At 44.0% G+C, this 20,004-nt stretch overlaps 11 protein-coding genes and 1 non-coding gene across 12 annotated transcripts; 5 read left to right on the top strand and 7 right to left on the bottom strand. All coding sequences in view use genetic code 12, as the record gives it.

Annotated features, from left to right (window-relative positions):
• Nucleotide 1: 1 nt before the first annotated feature.
• PSN45_000297 (dTDP-glucose 4,6-dehydratase) lies at nucleotides 2-926 on the bottom strand (the record flags this gene model as incomplete). The annotated part of the gene is made up of 2 exons (XM_066157435.1): nucleotides 2-5; nucleotides 82-926. 2 exons carry the CDS (start codon nucleotides 924-926, stop codon nucleotides 2-4), a joined length of 849 nt encoding a protein of 282 aa, XP_066013532.1.
• Nucleotides 927-1,346: 420 nt separating this feature from the next.
• Nucleotides 1,347-2,561, top strand: GAL7 (galactose-1-phosphate uridyl transferase; the record flags this gene model as incomplete). Its single annotated transcript, XM_006687725.2, has 1 exon — nucleotides 1,347-2,561. One exon carries the CDS (start codon nucleotides 1,347-1,349, stop codon nucleotides 2,559-2,561), a length of 1,215 nt encoding a protein of 404 aa, XP_006687788.2.
• Nucleotides 2,562-2,664: 103 nt separating this feature from the next.
• GAL10 (UDP-glucose-4-epimerase) lies at nucleotides 2,665-4,731 on the bottom strand (the record flags this gene model as incomplete). The annotated part of the gene is made up of 1 exon (XM_006687723.1): nucleotides 2,665-4,731. One exon carries the CDS (start codon nucleotides 4,729-4,731, stop codon nucleotides 2,665-2,667), a length of 2,067 nt encoding a protein of 688 aa, XP_006687786.1.
• Nucleotides 4,732-5,459: 728 nt separating this feature from the next.
• Nucleotides 5,460-6,989, top strand: GAL1 (galactokinase; the record flags this gene model as incomplete). Its single annotated transcript, XM_006687721.2, has 1 exon — nucleotides 5,460-6,989. One exon carries the CDS (start codon nucleotides 5,460-5,462, stop codon nucleotides 6,987-6,989), a length of 1,530 nt encoding a protein of 509 aa, XP_006687784.1.
• Nucleotides 6,990-7,158: 169 nt separating this feature from the next.
• Nucleotides 7,159-8,121, top strand: PSN45_000293 (methyltransferase; the record flags this gene model as incomplete). The annotated part of the gene is made up of 1 exon (XM_006687719.2): nucleotides 7,159-8,121. One exon carries the CDS (start codon nucleotides 7,159-7,161, stop codon nucleotides 8,119-8,121), a length of 963 nt encoding a protein of 320 aa, XP_006687782.1.
• A 12-nt stretch (nucleotides 8,122-8,133) lies between these two features.
• On the bottom strand, nucleotides 8,134-8,907 carry ATG5 (autophagy protein 5; the record flags this gene model as incomplete). Its single annotated transcript, XM_006687720.1, has 1 exon — nucleotides 8,134-8,907. One exon carries the CDS (start codon nucleotides 8,905-8,907, stop codon nucleotides 8,134-8,136), a length of 774 nt encoding a protein of 257 aa, XP_006687783.1.
• A 135-nt stretch (nucleotides 8,908-9,042) lies between these two features.
• On the bottom strand, nucleotides 9,043-10,554 carry ECM7 (Calcium uptake protein; the record flags this gene model as incomplete). The annotated part of the gene is made up of 1 exon (XM_006688690.2): nucleotides 9,043-10,554. The coding sequence occupies one exon, from the start codon at nucleotides 10,552-10,554 to the stop codon at nucleotides 9,043-9,045; it is 1,512 nt and encodes a 503-aa protein (XP_006688753.2).
• An 859-nt stretch (nucleotides 10,555-11,413) lies between these two features.
• Nucleotides 11,414-12,715, top strand: CAR2 (ornithine aminotransferase; the record flags this gene model as incomplete). The annotated part of the gene is made up of 1 exon (XM_006688689.1): nucleotides 11,414-12,715. The coding sequence occupies one exon, from the start codon at nucleotides 11,414-11,416 to the stop codon at nucleotides 12,713-12,715; it is 1,302 nt and encodes a 433-aa protein (XP_006688752.1).
• Nucleotides 12,716-12,817: 102 nt separating this feature from the next.
• On the bottom strand, nucleotides 12,818-15,644 carry CNH1 (Na+/H+ antiporter; the record flags this gene model as incomplete). The annotated part of the gene is made up of 2 exons (XM_066157434.1): nucleotides 12,818-15,466; nucleotides 15,624-15,644. The coding sequence occupies 2 exons, from the start codon at nucleotides 15,642-15,644 to the stop codon at nucleotides 12,818-12,820; spliced, it is 2,670 nt and encodes an 889-aa protein (XP_066013531.1).
• Nucleotides 15,645-15,765: 121 nt separating this feature from the next.
• On the top strand, nucleotides 15,766-16,494 carry PSN45_000288 (uncharacterized protein; the record flags this gene model as incomplete). Its single annotated transcript, XM_066157433.1, has 1 exon — nucleotides 15,766-16,494. One exon carries the CDS (start codon nucleotides 15,766-15,768, stop codon nucleotides 16,492-16,494), a length of 729 nt encoding a protein of 242 aa, XP_066013530.1.
• A 262-nt stretch (nucleotides 16,495-16,756) lies between these two features.
• On the bottom strand, nucleotides 16,757-16,846 carry PSN45_000287. Its single transcript has one exon. It is a non-coding gene; the product is annotated as a tRNA-Tyr (tRNA).
• A 363-nt stretch (nucleotides 16,847-17,209) lies between these two features.
• PSN45_000286 (glutamate carboxypeptidase II) lies at nucleotides 17,210-19,780 on the bottom strand (the record flags this gene model as incomplete). Its single annotated transcript, XM_006687716.2, has 1 exon — nucleotides 17,210-19,780. One exon carries the CDS (start codon nucleotides 19,778-19,780, stop codon nucleotides 17,210-17,212), a length of 2,571 nt encoding a protein of 856 aa, XP_006687779.2.
• Nucleotides 19,781-20,004: the final 224 nt, after the last annotated feature.

Genomic DNA, 20,004 nt, shown 5'->3' with positions numbered 1-20,004 from the left:
ATCAACTGACTAAGACCAGTCTCCAAGTCCACCAGAGCCTGCCACCCCAACTCCCCAAGCTTCTTATAGTCTATGAGGTACCTGCTATCGTTGTAGTTTCTGTCCTTGACGAACTTGACGTAGGTGTCTATTGGCTCTTTTCTTTGCAGAAGCTGCAAAATCAATCTGATGAGCTCGAGATTTGAAATCTCATGGGGAGATCCCACGTTGTATATGCCGTATAGATTCAGGTGCCAGATGAGGTCGAGCGCCTCGATGAAGTCACTAATGTAAAGATAACTCCGTTTATGATGTCCATCTCCATGTAGCAAGATTGGGTTTCCAAGTTTAAGGTTGTGGAGGGCCATCGGGATGATCTTTTCAGGGTACTGGCCGGGGCCGTAGACGTTGTTGGGCCGCACGATGGTGGATTTTAGGCCGAATGAATATTCGTACGCTCTGATAATAAGGTCTATTGATGCTTTTGTAGCCGAATACGGGTTGGTGGGGTTGAGTTTACCGGTTTCATCGACCTTTTTGGTGTCTAATTGTTCTCCGTATACCTCGTCTGTCGATACATGAACTAGACGTATGTGGGGATTGACTCGGACATACTCCAATATGTTTTGAGTACTGAGGATGTTGTTGGTGGTGAAGTATAAAGGCGATTCAAATGATCTGTCAACACAAGACTCAGCCGCAAGGTTGAGAATGTCGGTCACTTTATGCACATCAAGCAGACTTTTGACATCTGGTAAGTTTGTTAAGTCCAACTTGACAAACTTGAAATTAGTAGCAGTGATGGTTTTGAGGTCAACTGATGCGTAGTTCAACTTATCTATGCACAAGAAAAAGTAGGAAGGGTACTTATGGATTAATGATCTGAGAAGATTAGACCCGATAAATCCTGCTCCTCCCGTGACCAACACTGTTTTATCATAAGTCATTTATGGTGGATATTAAAATATATAATTTCAAAAGCAAATACAAACTGGATTCGATCATTGCACTAAGAAGTGGTGCGGGAGGGTGTGAAATGCAACGTTGCAGTTTCCCATGGCGGTCAATATTGCAAAGCCACCTCATGTGGGCGAACCCGAAGAAAACAGAAAATAATATTTCTCAAATTGGAGTTGATTCCTGTACACAATCTAAATAGACCCAATTTTAATGTCTGGAAAACGAAAATAAATGTCGTCCGCGCGCAGGTTGCGTGAGGAAAAAAAGTTTTCTTCGCTCTTGAGCAGGAAAAATTATTGTAAACACTCATAATAGGCCACCCGGCGTGATCCCACCTGCTCACTGCAATATATCAATCGTCATAAAATTTCAAGTATAAATAGATCCAATATCCCCCCTTTGACAAAATGAAGAGTGAGCTAAGAAACCTTTTACTTAACACAGACTCACATAACCTGAGTATACCTACATCTACATCATTACCTACAATGACAGTTAATACCGAAAACGGAAGGGCCGTTGCCAATGTGCCTTTTGATTTCACCGACCATTCCCATCGTCGGTTCAATCCTTTAACCAATGCCTGGATCTTGTGTTCGCCTCATAGATCCAAGAGACCATGGCAGGGGGCAAGAGAAGAAGCTAAGAAAACCAGATTACCCCAATACGATGAAAAATGCTACTTATGTCCAGGTAACATTAGAGCCACTGGCGACTCGAACCCCAAATACGAAGGAACATACTATTTCCTCAACGATTATCCAGCGGTTAAGTTGGACCAGCCTGACTATAGTAGTGAAAAATCATCTGACCAAGACCCCAAAAACTTGAAATCCAAGTTAATGAAGACTCAGGGTGTCAAGGGAAAATGTTTTGTTATTTGCTTCTCCCCCAACCACGGGTTGAGTTTACCCTTAATGTCGGTGCCTGCTATTCATAAGGTCGTTGACTTATGGCAAGAATTGTACTTGTCTTTGAAAAAAGACAGCTTATCAGGAGCCGCTCCCTACAAGTACTTGCAAATCTTTGAAAACAAGGGAGCAGCAATGGGATGTTCAAACCCACATCCCCACGGACAGGCCTGGTGTTTGGATGTTGTTCCAACCGAAGTCCAGAACGAATTGGATAACATGGGCAAATACCAACGGGATAACCATTCTCACTTGTTGGGTGACTACGTCAACTTGGAGTTGAAAGAGAAAGAAAGACTAGTGGCGGTGAACGACTCGTTCATTGTTGTTGTGCCTTACTGGGCATTGTGGCCCTTTGAAACCTTGGTGATTTCCAGAGAGCATTTGAGATCAGTGGAGGACTTCACTGAAAAGCACAAGACTGATTTAGCAGACGTTTTGAAAACATTGACCACAAAGTACGATAACTTATTCAACACATTTTTCCCGTACTCAATGGGAATTCACCAAGCTCCCTTCAAGGCTAGTGAAGAAGAGAAGAACAACTCGTGGTTCCACATGCATTTCTATCCACCTTTATTAAGATCTGCGACTGTGAAGAAGTTCTGTGTTGGGTTCGAGATGTTGGGAGAAGCCCAGAGAGATATCACGGCCGAGCAAGCTGCTACTAGATTACAAGATTTGGATGGGGCTCGTCACTTTATGAATTAGTTAATAGAACTGGAGTAATAGAATATACGAAGACATGCTATGATTTGGGGTCGTCTCTGACTAAAAGGACTTTGTAAAAGAAAACTTTTATTCATAAACTATACTAAGCGTCAACAAAGGTGTACTTGGCTTTAGATCCGTAAGTCTCACCTCTCTTGACAATCACCTGTTTTCTCCATTCTGGAACGTTGATGGCATTCACAAATCTGGAATTTTCAACACAAAAACCACTTCTAGGCTTGAACCCAGGAGTGTCAATACCAGTTCCCGTGTACAACTGGAAGGCCGGGTCGGTGGTAGCAGCAACAAGCTTGATGTTGGTATTGGGGTGAGTGGCTTCAAGAACTGGCTTCAATTCGTCGGATCTGGTGTCAATACCACTTCCAGCCTCGTTCACCACAAAACAGTAGTCAAAAGCACAATCAGGTCCAATCTTGGTAGGTTTGGTGATGTCTGTATGGGTGGGTACAAACTTACCGGTTGGCAACAACAGGTCGTCCACTTCCAACTGAGTGTTGGTGATGGCCTTAACCACGGTACCATCAGTAGAGTCGGTTCCCGAAATATTGAAGTACGAGTGGTTGGTCAAGTTGATCACAGTGGCTTCAGCAGGAGAAGTCTCCAAATGAGAACCAATAAACTCAATCCCAACAGATTCGTCATCGACCGTGTACTTGATTACACACTCAACATCTCCGGGGAATCCGTTGTTTCCATCCTTGTCTTCGTACTTGAACAAGAAGGTGTTGACCACCTTATCACCGTTCTTTTCCTGCTTGGCCACGGGACCAAAAAACGTTTGTTTGTCATATCCATGGAAACCTCCGTGTAAAGTGTTCGCACCCTCGTTTGCAGCCAATTGGTAGGTGTTTCCGTTTAACTCAAACTTGGCACCACCAATACGGTTGGCAACTCTTCCAACAGTGGTACCAAAAAATGGGTTGGACTTTTCAATGTACCGGCTGGGGTCTTGGAATCCACACACCACCGAGGTCCCGTTCTTCACCACGCTCTGGAGAAGCGCACCTCTGTTCGCCAACGAAACCTTGAACCCATTGGCAAAGGAAACCGTATGCAACCGGTTGGAGTAGTCGGACTTGTCGTCATTGAACACCTGCCACTTGTAGTTGTCGATGTTGAATCCAAATGGATTCTCGGTGGTCCATTTCCACAAATCTTTACAGGCATCTTCCACCGAAAGAGTTGCCTCCCACTTCAATTCAGTGTTAGCTCGGGTGGCATTGGCGGTCAAGTTCAACACATCACCGCCCCGTCTTCCTGCTACCTCGTACGGTAACTCCCGGCCCACGGCCTTGCAAAAGGCGTGGTACACATCGAATACAGTGGACCCTTTACCGGTTCCCAAGTTCCATTCTCTGAATAACCCTTCTCCAGTTTCCAACTTGTTCAAGTAGTTCAATGCAGAGATGTGGCCCTTGGCCAAGTCCACCACGTGAATGTAGTCCCGGATTGGAGTCCCGTCGTGCGAGTCGTAGTCGTTTCCAAAGATAGACAACTTGTCTCTTCTGCCGATTGCGACCTGGGCCAAGTATGGCAACAAATTATTTGGGATTCCCAAAGGATCCTCTCCAAGGAGACCCGAAGGATGGGCACCAATGGGGTTGAAGTACCGTAAAATCGCCGATCTCCACTGGTTGTCGGCGGTGTGGATGTCTTTCAAGATCTGTTCAATCATGTACTTGGTTTTCCCGTAGGGATTGGTAGGATCGTTAGGACAGTGCTCGGGAATGGGGATCATGTTTTCGAACCGGGTAGCATCGCCGTAGACGGTGGCCGACGACGAAAATACCACGGTCTTGACGGAGTTGGCCTTCATCACATTTAACAATGAGATGGTGCCTCCGATATTATTATCGTAGTACTGCAATGGGATTTTGGTTGATTCTCCGACGGCCTTCAAGGCAGCAAAGTGGATGACTCCCTGGATATCGTACTGCTTGAACACCTTGTCCAACGCATCAGAGTCTCTCAAATCGACGTTGAAAAATGGGACATGTTGTTTGACAATGTACTCGATTCTGGCGACCGCATCGTAGCTCGAGTTACACAAATTGTCCACAATCACAACCTTGTAACCGTGGTTGACGAGTTCGATGACGGTATGTGAGCCGATGTAGCCAGCTCCTCCAGTAACTAAGATGTAGCTCATGGTGGGTGTGTTGATAAATTTGGAAGAATGGAAAGATTCAAGGAATAATCCCATATAAATACACCTGCACGCAGGTGACGAATGTGGGCGTGCGCGGGGGTCAACCCCAGTGGGGCCCAGCATTGCGACATTTATTTTTCGATCTTTGCCAATTAATCCGGGACAGGATGAAGGCTATTGTTGCTATGAGCCTGTGACTCTGGGAAGTAAGACCGAAAATAGTCCCCATACCCACCTGAAATGAAACGTTGCTTTTTACCTCCCCATAATCAACCCCGGTTATACCCCAAACATACTTGCCAAACCTGGAGATTGTAACTGTCAAGGCAACAATAGCATGGTCCCTCGGCAAACCGGTGTTGAGCATCCGCCAAATCAGCTCACTGGAACAATCACTGACAGCGCTTTGGGCTAGCCAACGTCAGCTCACTGACTGTCAATGACCGTCATCCATACCATCCACCTGTCGGAAAAACCAATGACGCCGAACTATACCCCATGGCAGACGCACCTGGCACGTAACGGCCATAAAAGTTTAGCCCAAGCGCGCGGGCGTAGGCCAATGGGAGGCTCGCAAACGGAAATGTCGCGATGCAACGTTGCATTTTCCGCCCACCATCGTCCTCCCACTTGAGAGTGGTGCGCTGCCTCTACCCCAAAAAAAAACCGTTTATATTTTTCCAAATCTCGTTCAATTTTGTTTTCCATCTGTTTTTATCTATTTCAACATGTCTGATTTAGTTCCAACCTTCCACGATTTATCTTTTTACCCTACAGTAGAAACCCAAACTACAAGGTACAACAACCTTGTCAAGTCTTTTGCGGACCATTTTTCGGGTGAGAAACCAGCGTTTCTTGCCAGGGCTCCCGGAAGAGTTAACTTGATTGGAGACCACATCGACTACGTGTACTTCAGCTCGTTGCCCATGGCCATTGAGAATGATCTCGTGGCCGCTGTTTCAACCACTAACAACTTTGCCGTCAATGTTATCAACACTGATACAAAGTACGAAGCAACTACCTTTGATTTGCCTCAAGATAGTCTTTTGACAATCAACAAAGAAGCATTCCACTGGACCAACTACGTCAAGTGTGGGTTCCTTGTGGCAGCCAAATTCTTGCACGACAAGCACGGATACAAGTACTCCGACTTTAAGGGCTTGAATATTGTCTATGACGGGACAGTACCTACTGGAGGTGGATTATCTTCTTCTGCTGCCATTAGTGTGTGTTCGGCATTGTTGTTCTTGCGGGCCAATGGCTACACCAGCATCACCAAGTTAGATTTGACAGCCATCACGGTTGTATCGGAACACTACTTGGGTATGAATACTGGTGGAATGGATCAATGTGCGTCTGTGTACGGAGAAAAATCCAAGGCCATGTTGGTTCACTACCAACCCCAAATATATGGAGAGATTTTTGCCTTCCCCGTCATCAAGCCCTATGACATGGTGTTATTGATCTCCAACTCATTGGTAGAAGCCAATAAGGTTGAAACTGCCCCTACCAATTACAACTTGAGAGTGGTGGAGTTTGCAGTGGCTGCGGAGCTTTTGGCAAAGCGCGCAGACTTGAAGCTCGTCGCTGATTCTAGTTTAGGAACCGGAACCTTCAGAGGATTCTTGGACAATTACTGTGAACAGAAGTTGGGATGGCCACATTGGGATGGCCACAACATCGACCAAGCCCTCAAGATGTTTGAAGCAATCTTGCAAGTGGTTGAAGAATTGTACACTCCAGAAGAAAGAGACGGCTTCACCACCGAAGAAGCTGCAACTGATCTTGGTCTTACCACTGAACAATTCACCCAAAGGTACTTGAGCAAGTACCCAGTCAGGTACGAAAAAATGAAGTTGTACATCAGATCCAAGCATGTTTTCACCGAATCAATGAACGTGTTCAGAGTGTTGAAGTTGCTTTCGAGTGAACCAAAACCCACTTTTTTGCAAGAGTTGGGACAAATCATCAATGACTCCCAGTACACTTGTGCCCATGGAGTGCAAAACTCGACTGCTGATATCGACCAGATCTGTGATATTGCTTTGAAGAACGGGTCGTACGGGTCTAGAGTTACTGGTGCTGGATTTGGAGGTTCGGTGGTCCACATCACTACTACCGATAAAATCGACCAGTTGACCAAGGCTTTGACCGAACAGTACTATCAAAAGAACTTCCCAGGAATTACTCAGGAGACCTTGGACAGTGCATTGATCATCACCAAGCCTTCTGCTGGTGCTTCGCTTGTAGAGTTGTAGATATTAAGCTTCGCAGGTATAAAATGTATGACGTTACAGCAATGTGTAAAGTGCGTTAGTTTCTCTGGTGTATTAGAAGATTACAACCACCTTTAAACAAACCATTAAATGGCTGCAAATGGCCTCAACATTAATTTTGGAGCTCATCGCGATAAAAAAAATCAACGTCATGACGATCGGAGAGAACACCCCAAAAGAAACCAAACCACCTTTGGACACCAGAATCGGCAAAGATTCGCCCTTCACATTCGGACAGCGTTTCCTCGAGAACGAGGAGGAGGTTTTTAACCACAACGCCTGGGACCATGTGGAATGGGGTCCTGAACAGATTGAACAGTGTCAGAAGCTCATAGAAGTACAATATGAAAACCCCGTCAAAGACTTCGACAAGAAGCTCTACAACTCAAACCCCGCCAAGTACTGGGATATATTCTACAAGCATAACCGTGAAAACTTCTTCAAGGACCGTAAATGGCTTCAAATTGAATTCCCTTCATTATTCAAGTTTACCAGTGAAGACTATCAGGAAAAGACTTCGATATTGGAGATCGGGTGTGGTGCTGGAAACACGTTTTTCCCCATATTGGAGCAGAACAAGAACCCAAATTTGAAGATCTTTGGGTGTGATTACTCGAAAGTTGCAGTCGATCTCGTACGGTCCAACTCAGCGTTTAAGGAAAACAGCGAATTGGGAATAGCTTATTCTTCTGTGTGGGATGTGGCCAATGTTCAGGGGGAGATTCCCGAAGACCTCGAGCAGAACTCGTGTGATGTGATTATCATGGTGTTCATTTTTTCAGCTTTACATCCTGATCAGTGGGAACAAGCCATTTCGAATTTGAAGAAGTGTTTGAAGCCGGGTGGACAGATTTTATTCCGAGATTATGGTAGGTATGACTTGGCCCAAGTACGGTTCAAGAAAAACAGGTTGTTGCAAGACAATTTCTATATCAGAGGAGATGGCACCAGGGTGTATTTCTTCACTGAAGAAGAATTAAGAGAAATCTTCACGGTAACCGGCCCGTTCAAAGAGCTTCAAATAGCCACTGATAGACGGTTATTGGTCAATCGGAAGAAGCAGCTCAAAATGTATAGAAACTGGTTGCAGGCAGTGTTTACGATAGACAGTTGATCATTAATTTCGTTACACCATTACTATATACAAAAAGTTGTCCAGGTGTCTGAACACCCGCCAAAGCTCCGCTATTTCAAGCAGACGGATATTGTTCACTTGAATTCCATGAATATACGCATCAAATCCCGGAAACTGGTCCAAGATATGACCAAACTCGTCATTAAGCGCTATTGGGAGCTGTATGATTGGAGTGCCTGGCAAGTATATCTTGATGGGGAACTTAGAGACTCTTTTCGGGAGAATCTTCTTGTTTAAGTTTTCATACTCGTTTAAGTCGTGACTCACAATAGACTGCCAGAGCCGGGTGGAGTTATCTTTGCTCAAATTCATCACCAACTTGGAGTTACCGTTGGCCACAAAGCTGCTCTGTTTGAGCTGGTTGAAAAAATTGTCACACATGGTCTTTTCGTAATCTATTTCTCCCTTATAATCAAATGGTATTAGGTCACCTGGCCACTTGGATCCAGACCTCACTGTTAGTTCGAGAATGGGAAGCTGATGGCGCCTGTCGAGGATTTTGGGAAGGTGATAGTAGTCGTAGAGCACTCCGACGGGCAAATTCCACTTTAAAGGAATACCGTTGTATTCTAGCCAGATGGGCTCTTGAACAGGGCCAAAGTTCCGGAAGTATAGAACCATATCTTTGAAATGTATCGGGAGATATGAAACTCTGGGTACCGTCAATAAGTATTCCTTGGGCTCGGGAGACCCATCGTCGAACTCGATTCGAACATTGATTGAGCCGTTCCAGAGTTTATGTCTTATCTTAAGAACCTCAGTCATTAGTTGTGATCATCGGTGCGCGGAATTTGCTGCAAAATGCATTTGGTTTCACAGCTCCACCTAGTATGCAAGTCAGGGTGTACGAATATTAGTGTTTATTCAAGTGTCTAACTAGGATACTGCAGTGTCTAACTCTTAATATTTGTCATCCACAGACTCGTCGTCTGCAATATCTTGGATATCGTTCGTCGTTAAAAATGGGTTGTTGGCCGGATTATGTCTAAAATGGCTGTTGTCACCGCCAAACCCGTCAAAGGTCTCAACTCTATAGTGGTGAGGCAACGGGGAGTATTCGTTGCTGTTGTATATGGCATTCTTCACATCAGCAGCAGACATTTCTTCTATCAGTGTCATGGTGGGTCTCTTGATAACTTTACGGTTCAAGTGCCGAACAGACGTATTTCGTGAAAGACTTTCTCCCAATTTCCTTAACTTATTATTCTCTTTCTCCTCCTTATAATCATAAAACACATCTCGTTCCTTACCGGAGGCCACGGTCTCGTGGATGGAAGAGTGGTCATCCAAGTCAGAAGCTTCTGAATCACTGGCGTACAAAAGCGTATCACGAGGATCGGTAGATGGGATGCTGGAGATAGTGTGCAAGTGCACAGTCGAGGTAAACCTCTTACCAATGTCACCCGACCTGGAGTAGTAATAAGACTCACTCAGCTGATTCTCCTCCGGTGGGTTGGCACACCACACGGGAATTATCCAGCTCAACATCTGTAAGATGGTGGCCCCAAGACCGAAGCAGGTGATTGTATACCAAAGTATCCCCATCTGAAGGGTGATTCCAAATGACCCAAAACTCAGGTTGATATCACTGCGAAGGTTTCGCAGCAAGAGGGTGATGCTACATGTGGATACTGCCCCTGCCACAAAGGGAGTCACGGACGCCACAGCCATTCCATGAAGCAAGAACTTGGGGACATTGGTCAAGTCACGCAGGCCCTTTCTGTTGCTGTACAACACGTAGGTAAACACGGTGCACGATAAGCTAAAGATGCAAGTCAAAACCAACGAGATAGGGACCGATTTGTACCGGCGCAACTGCTGAGCTACCGCCCGGTTGTACTTCGCGTCCGTGTACTGAGACGACTGGAGCGAGTATGCAAGAACTCCATCCATACTATACGATTCCATGGTGGCCCTGTAGTTGAAAACTGATCGTTGAGACGAATCTTTAGTACACACCAACCGATCGTTATGAGTTGTGTATGTGATGTCACCACTGGAATCTGTCAGCTCTGTTATATTATAGTAACCCACACAGAACTGCCACAAAGATCCCACAAAGTACTGTGGAGCGTGTTCGACTTTCTCCTCGGCATATTCTGACAAGATGGTGATTTCACTATTTGTAAGTGAGGTGTCTATTGGAAGTCTGGAGCCCATATTCTGGTACTTTGGGTCCGTCGTCGAGTGGGAAACCGAGTTCCTCAAGCTTTCGTAGATGCCTTTTGATACATCCAAATGAGAACAATTGATTCTAACATAGTAGAATTTCGTTGTCAACAAAGGCCCGATTAACGACACCATGTACATGCAAAATGCCACAAGGGCCAACAGAAACCGTAGTACCATAAGGGACCTGGCCTGGAGGCTGAGGTTGTGAAAGGCTGTGAACACCTTTCCTGGGACAAGCATGTTGATGGGGGGGAGTGAGTTAAAGCGCGGAAGGAAAATGCGACAACTGAGAAATAACCACAGAATAGTGTTCAATAGAATACTTGCTGATACAAGTTAGAAGGAAGACATTTCAAGAGAAAGTTTGTTTATGATCTGACTTGTTGAATGAGTTAACCAGAAGCACTCTATGAAGCTACGACTCATAACCTGAAATAAATTCACCTATAAAATACATACCCTTTACTCTCAGCCGTCGTTTGGCTTGTCGTCCTGAACCCTAAAACTCTTCGTCAGTCCGCAAAACCCCATACACCGGATGGATATACAGATTTTCCAGATCCTCCATTCGTCTCTTATTCGAGCTCACTTGCGGAATAGTCTGTAACACCAGACTGAATGAACTATCCCACTCAGAAAGACTCGATGATGAGTCAAATGTCGACAGACTATTGGACAACGCCGGTGGCTGCGATACATGCGATGGTAATGGTTGTCTTTTGACATTGGCATTTCCCTTGTACGAGTAACTGGAATGCGATGGTCCACTGTACCCGTCAGCGATCGATTTCCGAATCCGCATCCCGAGGGTTGCCAATGTGTTCTCCTCTTCACTCTTGCCAGCTGGAGCTGGATGTGTCATTATTCTCTTATAGTCATTCATAGTGTTCCGTTAGGCACTAGGTGTTACAATATTTTTCCCAGTCGTCATGCCCTTCCTCAATGCGCGCTCAAGGGCGAGCGACATTCGGGATCAGTTGCCGCCATCCCTCCTTTCATGGCTGCTGACCCCCGCGTGCGCACAGAAACCCACCGCGAGATTGCATCTGTATAAATACACTTCCACCTGCCTGATCAGCACAAAAAAATATCTGTCACTATGTCTGAATCTCACATATCATCCGTTACTGCCAAGCAGTACGAAGAAGAGTACTCTGCGCACAACTACCACCCTTTACCCGTGGTTTTCTCCAAGGCCCTAGGCGCACACGTCTGGGACCCCGAAGGTAACGAGTACCTTGACTTTTTATCTGCGTATTCTGCTGTTAACCAAGGCCATTGTCATCCAAAGATCATTGCTGCGTTGGTGGAGCAGGCTTCAAAGTTGACGTTATGCTCCAGAGCCTTTTCCTCCGATGTTTTTGGACAGTATGCCAAGTACGTGACTGAATTTTTCAACTACGAAATGGTTTTACCTATGAACACCGGTGCTGAGGCCGTGGAAACTGGCTTGAAATTGGCCAGAAAATGGGGGTACATCAAGAAGGGAATTCCAGAGAACGAGGCCATTATCTTGGCTGCTGAAAACAACTTCCACGGAAGAACCTTGGGAATTATTTCCATGTCCACTGACCCAGAGGCCACCACCAAGTTTGGTCCTTACTTGAGTGGCGTGGGTCCACAGATTCCAGGAGAATCTAAGGGAACTCTCTTGAGATACGGTGTTATTGAAGATGTTGAAACCGCTTTTAAGAATGCGGGTGACAAAATTGCAGCCATTTTGTTAGAGCCTATCCAAGGTGAAGCTGGTATTGTAGTTCCTCCAAAGGGCTACTTAACTCGAGTACAAGAATTGTGTAAGGAACATAATGTCTTGTTGATTTGTGACGAAATCCAAACTGGTATTGCCAGAACCGGAAAAATGTTGTGTTACGAACACTCTGAGAATGTCAAGCCAGACATAGTGTTGTTAGGAAAAGCCATTTCTGGAGGTGTCACTCCCGTGTCGGCCGTGTTGTCCTCCAAAGATATCATGTTGTGCTTAGAACCAGGTTCTCATGGATCTACTTATGGAGGAAACCCATTGAGTTGTGCCGTGGCCATGGCTGCTTTGCAGGTGGTGAAAGATGAAAATTTGGTACAAAGATCCCAGCAATTGGGTGACTTGTTGTTCGAAAAGTTGGAGCAGTTGAAGAAAGAATTTGGTGGAATCATTGCTGAAGTCAGAGGTAAAGGTTTGTTGTCTGCTATTGTAATTGACGATACCAAAACCAACGGCAGATCCGCCTGGGACCTTTGTTTGGTTATGAAAGACCACGGAGTCTTGGCCAAGCCTACACACGATCATATCATCAGATTGGCTCCTCCTTTGGTGATCTCAGAAGAAGATTTATTAAAGGGTGTTGAGGCCATAAAACAATCTTTGATTAAGTTACCAAATGCTCCAAAGGCCCACCATTAAATGAGAGTTTACTGTAAATAAAAGTTTTTTGTTTAATACCGTACCCTTGTATTCCTATAAATAATTAGTTCTTGACCAGTTTCGCTTGGTTAATATTCTAATCTATTCCTCTTCGTCATCTTCATCTCTATTAGCAGATAATTGGCCCAATGCAGCAAGACGTCTTGTTCTTTCAACTTCAGTTTCTTCCAAGTCATCGTCGTCATCGTCTTCAGAGTCATCGAATTCGGAATCTTCAGAAGCTTCCTCGTCCTCTTCTTCTTCCTCTTCTTCTTCTTCTTCAACAGGAGGTTCACGTATTTCGGGAATAGGAATGACCGCAGAGTTCTTGCGTTTGTTTGATAGCACTTTATGAAGATGATTTTCGACCTGCTGTTCTACCTTCCTGTTTTGAAGTTCCGGAGCTCCAGAATCGTATTCTGGAGTAATGAACTGCTCAGACTTCTCCAAGTCGGGTTCTTCTGATATTGGGGCCGATTTCTTGATACCAACGAGCGACAAGGCCTTATCGACATACGAGGTGGATCTGCTTCTGTTGCTTTCAGACTTCGCATGATGTCTGCTGACCTTATACTTTCTTATGATATCACCATCCTCGTTCTCAATCAATAAAACATCATCAATCTGATGAGCATAAACTTTCCTATGACTAGGATCATCTCTCTTGTAATACGCTTTTCTGCTATCACCAGTAATAGTTCTCATGATACCTGGCATCTGCGAATTTTCAGATTTTGAAACTTGGCTTGACGACTCGTCGCTTGCAGAAGATAACTGTGTCATATGACGTTGTAAAGATTCCATAGAATGAAGACTAGTGATATCGGTTCCGTTTTCGCGCTGCCCATGCTGTTTACCTTGTTTAATCGCCAACAGCTCAATGACTTCTCCATCCGTGTCCTCAATGACAATATTCGATCCTTCTTGGAAGGCAGTTGCCTCAACATTATGGTGCTCTTTCGACTGAGGAGACGATTCTGAAGTAGTAGGTTGAAACTCTTCATCAGCATCTTCATCGTCATCAAGTTTATCGGTATGATCACTTGTAAGCGTTGTAGAAGGTTTTCCCAATTGTAAGAATTGATTCGGAGGTCTTGGTCTATCTGGAGATACGACTTCTTCCACACGGCCGTCATGAGAACGTCCTGAAAGTGTCTTAATAAGATTACTTTTCCGACTCTTTCTCTTCCTTCTCTGCTTCTTTCTTCTGGCACCTCCAGCAGGTCTATATTTAATACCACTCGTCTCAATGGTTTCAGTATGTCTAAGACGTTCGGTATCATCCTCACTAAGACCAGAAGGACCCAATGTTGTAGCGTCACTGTCGACTCTATGCAAGGAGAAAGATGTAGTGCTTCTTTCCAATTTTTGCAACCGTGATAGCCAATTGGGGCTTTCTTCATTGGCAGTGGTATTAGTAAATGTCATCGTAATGGCCATTCTATTCAATCGTTTACCAAGGGTTAAGACTGCAACTGAAGAACCGTGCACAACAATAGATGTGATAACAATGAAATTGGTTATTGGCCAGAGGGTATTCAATAACTGGTGATACGGTACTTCCTCACCTAGTTCTGTATCCAAAAGGGAGCTTTCATGGATGTAATGTTCTTCCAAGTCTTTACGAGCCAAAATAACCGCAAAAATTGCACCCACTCCAATCGGACCAAAATGGCCACAGAAAATGGCCTCTCTCCAACTCTTTATGTCTGGTGTAAATGGTTTTAATGCCACAACAGCAGGCAATCTTCTCAAAAAGATAATCACGAATGCCAACACCACCAACCGCCAAACGTTCAAGCCCAAGGCAGCATTGTTGAATTCTTCCCAAGGGATTATGGCACCAAAATATACGAAAAATGCCAAATTGATAATCAAATCTATAACAGTAGAAACATGAGACTCTTCAGTTTTCTTAGCAAAATCACCATTCCAACCAAAAGCGGTACCAGCTGCGAAAGACACCAATAAGTCATCAACCCCAAGAATGGAACCAAACCCGGCAGAATTGAAGGCCAAAAACACAAAAAACGCCAAGAACGACTCTCTATCAATGATATTCCTCCGCTCAGCTAATGCAACCAATTTTCTCAAGGCGTAACCCAAAACACCACCTAGTATGCATCCAAATACACACTGGTATAAAATGGTGTTCAAGATCCAATCCTTGGCAATTTCACCGGCATTACCAGGATGAATCAATAAGTTCAACGACAAGAAAATGAAGGGGAAAGCCATTCCATCGTTACATCCAGACTCCGCAGAAAGTAAATTTCTCAAATGGCCTGGGACTCTTTCAGCGAACTTTCCTTTACCCACCACAGCTGCTGCCAACACCGGGTCGGTTGCAGTGACACAGGCACTGACAAGCAAAGCTTCAGAAAAGGAGAAATGTGGGATTAATACCCACACAAAAAGACCCACTGTCAACCAACCAGCGGTCATCACTGGTAATAGAAGGATTGCAACTGAAAGCCAATGTTTCTTCATATACTTCTTTGGCAATTCGACCGCCACCGCCACGATTTGTACACACAAGACGATTCGACTAATCTCCAATGTGATAACCTCGGATTCACCCCACGATAGCGGATCGAACCAGTTTAGACAGTGTGGACCTAGAATTAATCCGGCGATACTAGCAACGGTAGCTTCACCGATGTATAACTTTTCTTTCACAAATAAGGAAACGAGGGAAAAGAGGGTACAAAAGACCCCTACACATGCATAGGCGATATGCGAGTCTTCCAACTATAATTTTGTTAGTATCAATAAAACTTTCTTATCGATGAGGGAGGAAGTACAAATTTGGCATACCAAAAATCACTATACCAAGACCCACTGCTTTGCTCCATATTTTGGTAGTAGTAGCCATTTCTGGCCTCATACTACTTTTCTAATAACATACCTCGAGCTGTGACCACACCATATGTGATAGGTGTTTGTGGAAATAAAAAAATGCAGTTTACACCTGAGATTCTCTTGTTGTATTTATCTCCAAAAGAAATTTCTTGGTACTGCGCGAAGTTCTTTGCACCCTTTTGAAAACCATGGCACAATCAGAAAATGGGATGTGGATCATTGGATACGGGTCGTTGATATTCAAGCCTCCACCGTTCTACTCATTCAGGGTTAATGGGTACATAGAAGGATTCATCAGGCGGTTTTGGCAGAGCTCGTCCGATCATCGAGGAACTCCAGAAAGTCCGGGCAGAGTGGTCACCTTGGTACTGTTAGAAGACTTGCTCGTTCACGACAAACTTCACCATGACATTCATGTCTATGAGCTTCTTGAGCACAAGGCCATTGTTTCGGTCGGGGCGAGTGTGGCCCAGTCGCTGGTTTCTATATCGCTGGTTTCGAAAGCAGACTTGAAAGTATGGGGATGTGCTTACTATATTGCCCCCGAGAACGTGGAGAAGGTGAAGGAATATCTTGATGTGAGAGAACAGGATGGATACACGACACACGTAGTTCCATTTGTGATCAGCAGTATTAGTGAAGAAAATGAGTTTACAGATGAGGTGATATCGCACATACCAAAGGAAAATGGAGTTTCATATATAACCTCGTCTATCTACATTGGAACCGTGGAAAATGCGTCCTTTATTGGTCCAGAGGATGTCAAGGTGACAGCGAAAAAAATTGTTGAAAGCAGAGGTCCTAGTGGAGAGAATCTTGAGTATCTCCAGAAGTTGTGTGAGTCGGTTAGAGGATTAGGGGCTGCGGACCAGTATTTGGAGGAGTTGTATAAGTTGGCATCGTTGTATAGAAATTAATAACGGATAGATAGTGACCCCGTATAGAATGGTAAAACATATTTGGGATTGCAGGAACTTACTCGTTTCTGTTCAATTGGGCTATTCAATAAATACGCAACTATCCCAATAATAGCAGATTTTGCGAAATTTGCAGCCTCATTATAATACCATTTTGTTATGTACGTCTTACATTTTTGGACTGATCTTTACTATGTGCAAAAGCACTCGCCAACAATTATACGTCAAGGTATATTTGTATTGCTAGCAATGAAAAAAAAAATCTCCTGGGGGTGAGTCGAACACCCGATCTCAAGATTACTTTGAGGTACTCATTACAGTCTCGCGCCTTAGCCAGCTTGGCCACCAAGAGGGATCTGGGTCAATTTTAACCGCAGAGCTATAACAGACTTGAAAGTTTATAACTTCACCAATATGTCAACACTGTTGATGGTCTGGGAACACTTGAGTTGATAGGAGCCATCATTATCTCTTCACATTTTGGGAAGAGATTAGTAATTCAAAATACAACTTATGGGAAATTCTGGTCCAGGAAGAAAAGAATTTAAATCTAAGAACTACCGCAAACAACCCCAGAGAAAGTCATTGCTAAAGGCAATTATAACTCCATCAAGATTACCATTATGTAAACATCCCCAATAACCCCATAATTTATAATTTCATAGTGTCTCTGTATAAATCCATATATTCCAAATCCCTATAAACCTAAACTTTTCTAGTAGGCTGCAAACTGAGTGGCTGCAAGTTCCATTATATTTGCCAACCTATCGATTTCAAACTGGGCTCTTCCCCAATCCTTCTGATCAACATAATCTCTGACGGCTGGGAATGTATTCCACTGGTAGTGACCATTATCTGTTGGAGGAGCATTGTACGGTATACCAAACAATAAGTTCAAATACCCAGGACGTGGATGTTGCATGTCTTTACTAATAAACTGTTCATTGAACTCCACCAAACAGTCATTCCACCTCCATCTCTTCATCGCAAGTATTGAAGGCTCCATCTCAGCAGACTGCACAATGAATTTCTTCCAACTATCAGTCCATTCGTCAAAGAGATTTGCAGATTCTCTTAAGGTATTGAACGATTTGGTCAACTTCTCAAAATGCATCACCGGCTCATTGGCCTTACCATCGGTTCTGATAGCTTCATTAATATACTTCTCCAAATCACCTTGATACTCGTTTAACCTGTCGACAAATTCTCCGAATTTAAAAGGGATAACAGCCTGTTCGGCTAAATTCAAAATCAACTTGGCCAATAACTCTACAAGCTGACTGTGTTTCTTCATGGATGGATCTATCTTGGATTTTTCAAAATGCTCAAAATTGTCATAGCACGAGTGCTTAGGATAACTGTAACCTTCAAACTTGATTTCCACCGATGGCACATTAAGCAAGTTGATAAATGGAACATAGTTTTTTTCTTCAATCATGTTATTTGAGATTCTGTCCAGGCCCTTATTTTTGAGCTTAAATAGTTCGTGCAACGACAAAGACTTATCTTTATGTTGAAGTTTCTTGTTGCCTCTAGCTTGAATTGTGGAGCTTCCGACACTCTTGAGGCACTCTTTTATAATATCATGCAAAAAAGGATTGGCTTTAATAGTCAAATCATCTCCTGCAACTGCATCACTAAGATCAATATAAGTATATCCTTGTTCTTGAAGGGTTTTCTTTCGATCTTCTATCCATTCTGTCAGGCCTGCTAAATTGTAGTTGGTGGCATCAAAAGATACAAAGGTGATGGTTCTTGCCGGAGTCCAGTTGAACTTCCTCTGCATGGTTGTAAATAACTTAATCAATTCAAGCATCACCACACTACCGGAATTACTTGACATAGTACCGAAACACGAGGAGTCTCTAGCGGAACCTATAATCACACTTTTCTCATTCTGTTCTCTTCCCAAGATAGATCCCACAACATTCCATATTTGGTGGGTATCCTTGTGATTATTCCCAATTCTAACCTTGATTCTCTTAGAAACGTCATCTGTTTTGTCTCCAGAGTAAATATCATGTTCAAATTTAAAACCTGTATTTCCTAGTCTGGAAAGCAATTCCTGTCCATCCTTGTAAGACAATGGAATGGTAGGAAGCTTGGGGGTGGACTCAGATTTGAACCATAACAATCTACTAACATAACCATCCTCTGAAGCCCAACCAGGAGTCAAAACGTCACCAGTACTATATCTGCCGTTCCCAACGTTGTGTCTTTCAATGACTGTATCGATGTCTTGCTTGTCATCATCCTTACCGGTGGTAAACTTGTGAGAGATAAACAAAATCGCTTTCACTTGCTTCTTTTTGGCCAACTCAATTTTGTTGGCTTCTGGTAAGGAACCACCATACTTGATTAACAATATGCTATCCTTCAAGACCACGTTAGCATCTGCCAAATCGTTGAAATCTTTTTCAGTTCCGTAGTTCGCATACACCATATGGCCCTCAACTTCAGTATCAGTGTTTAAAGCATTGGGATTGAAGCCAATGTACTCCATCTCCATAATATCCATTTCGTTTAAAGTGGCCTCAAAAGAGCCATCGGAGACCTTGACAATGGTCTTCGCTTTACTGGCAGCCGGATAGTTCAAGTAACTTCGGAGTTCCACGTTCTGAATCTTCTGTATACCGTTGTTCTTCATGAAAGTTTCAATGTATTTACTCAAGGCCAAGTCCCCCGAGGTACCAGCCACATGGGGCATTGAAGAAAAGTACTCCAAGTGTTCTTTCATGGACTTTGGGTCTATGTGGTCTTCAATAATATTTGAAAGCTTGTCGATATCGTAAAATTTCCCTGAAGAAAAGGCACCACCGCTTGTACCATTGATGCTTTCATTGACGGTTTGGCGTGTCACCAAGTAGAACACCGCCACCATGAACGCAACGTATACCAACCGCTTGACGACCAACGGGTTACCAATTTTTAATATGGATCTTTCATATTGCAGGTTGACGAACAGTAAGCCCTCGTAGATAGGATCTATTAAATTAGTAACCGGATCAATGACCCGATTGCTGAAGGCGGTGGCGAACTTCTTGGTGAAGAACGATGCCCGCTTCAAAAAGCCTTCTTTGTGAGGACTAGCGTCGTAGTCAAAATCATCGATTTCAAACTGCTCCATATCTTCAGCATTGCCCACATGACTGGTATCGGGTATAGGATTGGAAGAATCATCGCCACCAGACTCGTGGTAGCTGGGAGGCATTGCTGGCATGTACGTGCCGCCATGACTGCCCGTGTCTCCCGAACCCGGTAACCGTTCATATGGATTGTTTGTCATAGTCGGTTTTAAGCTAATGGGTGTGTATGTTTCCAATAAAAATTACTGCGCGATTGTCTATTTATTAACCCATCAGATGGGGATTTTCTAAGTGCTGCTTATTTCCACTAGCAACACATCCAAAAGGTTTGTTTGCTGGAGCCACTTGCTAAATTCACTGGCCACCATCCGGAACACCTCTGTGGATAGCACCAGTGTTACCCACCCCTTCTTGACCGGTTGCC

The sequence above is a fragment of the Yamadazyma tenuis genome, chromosome 1, assembly GCF_029203305.1.
Source record: "Yamadazyma tenuis chromosome 1, complete sequence".
Lineage (NCBI taxonomy): Eukaryota > Fungi > Ascomycota > Pichiomycetes > Serinales > Debaryomycetaceae > Yamadazyma > Yamadazyma tenuis.
The sequence above is the reverse complement of the archived record's forward strand: the minus strand, read 5'-3'. Positions and strand labels throughout refer to the sequence as shown.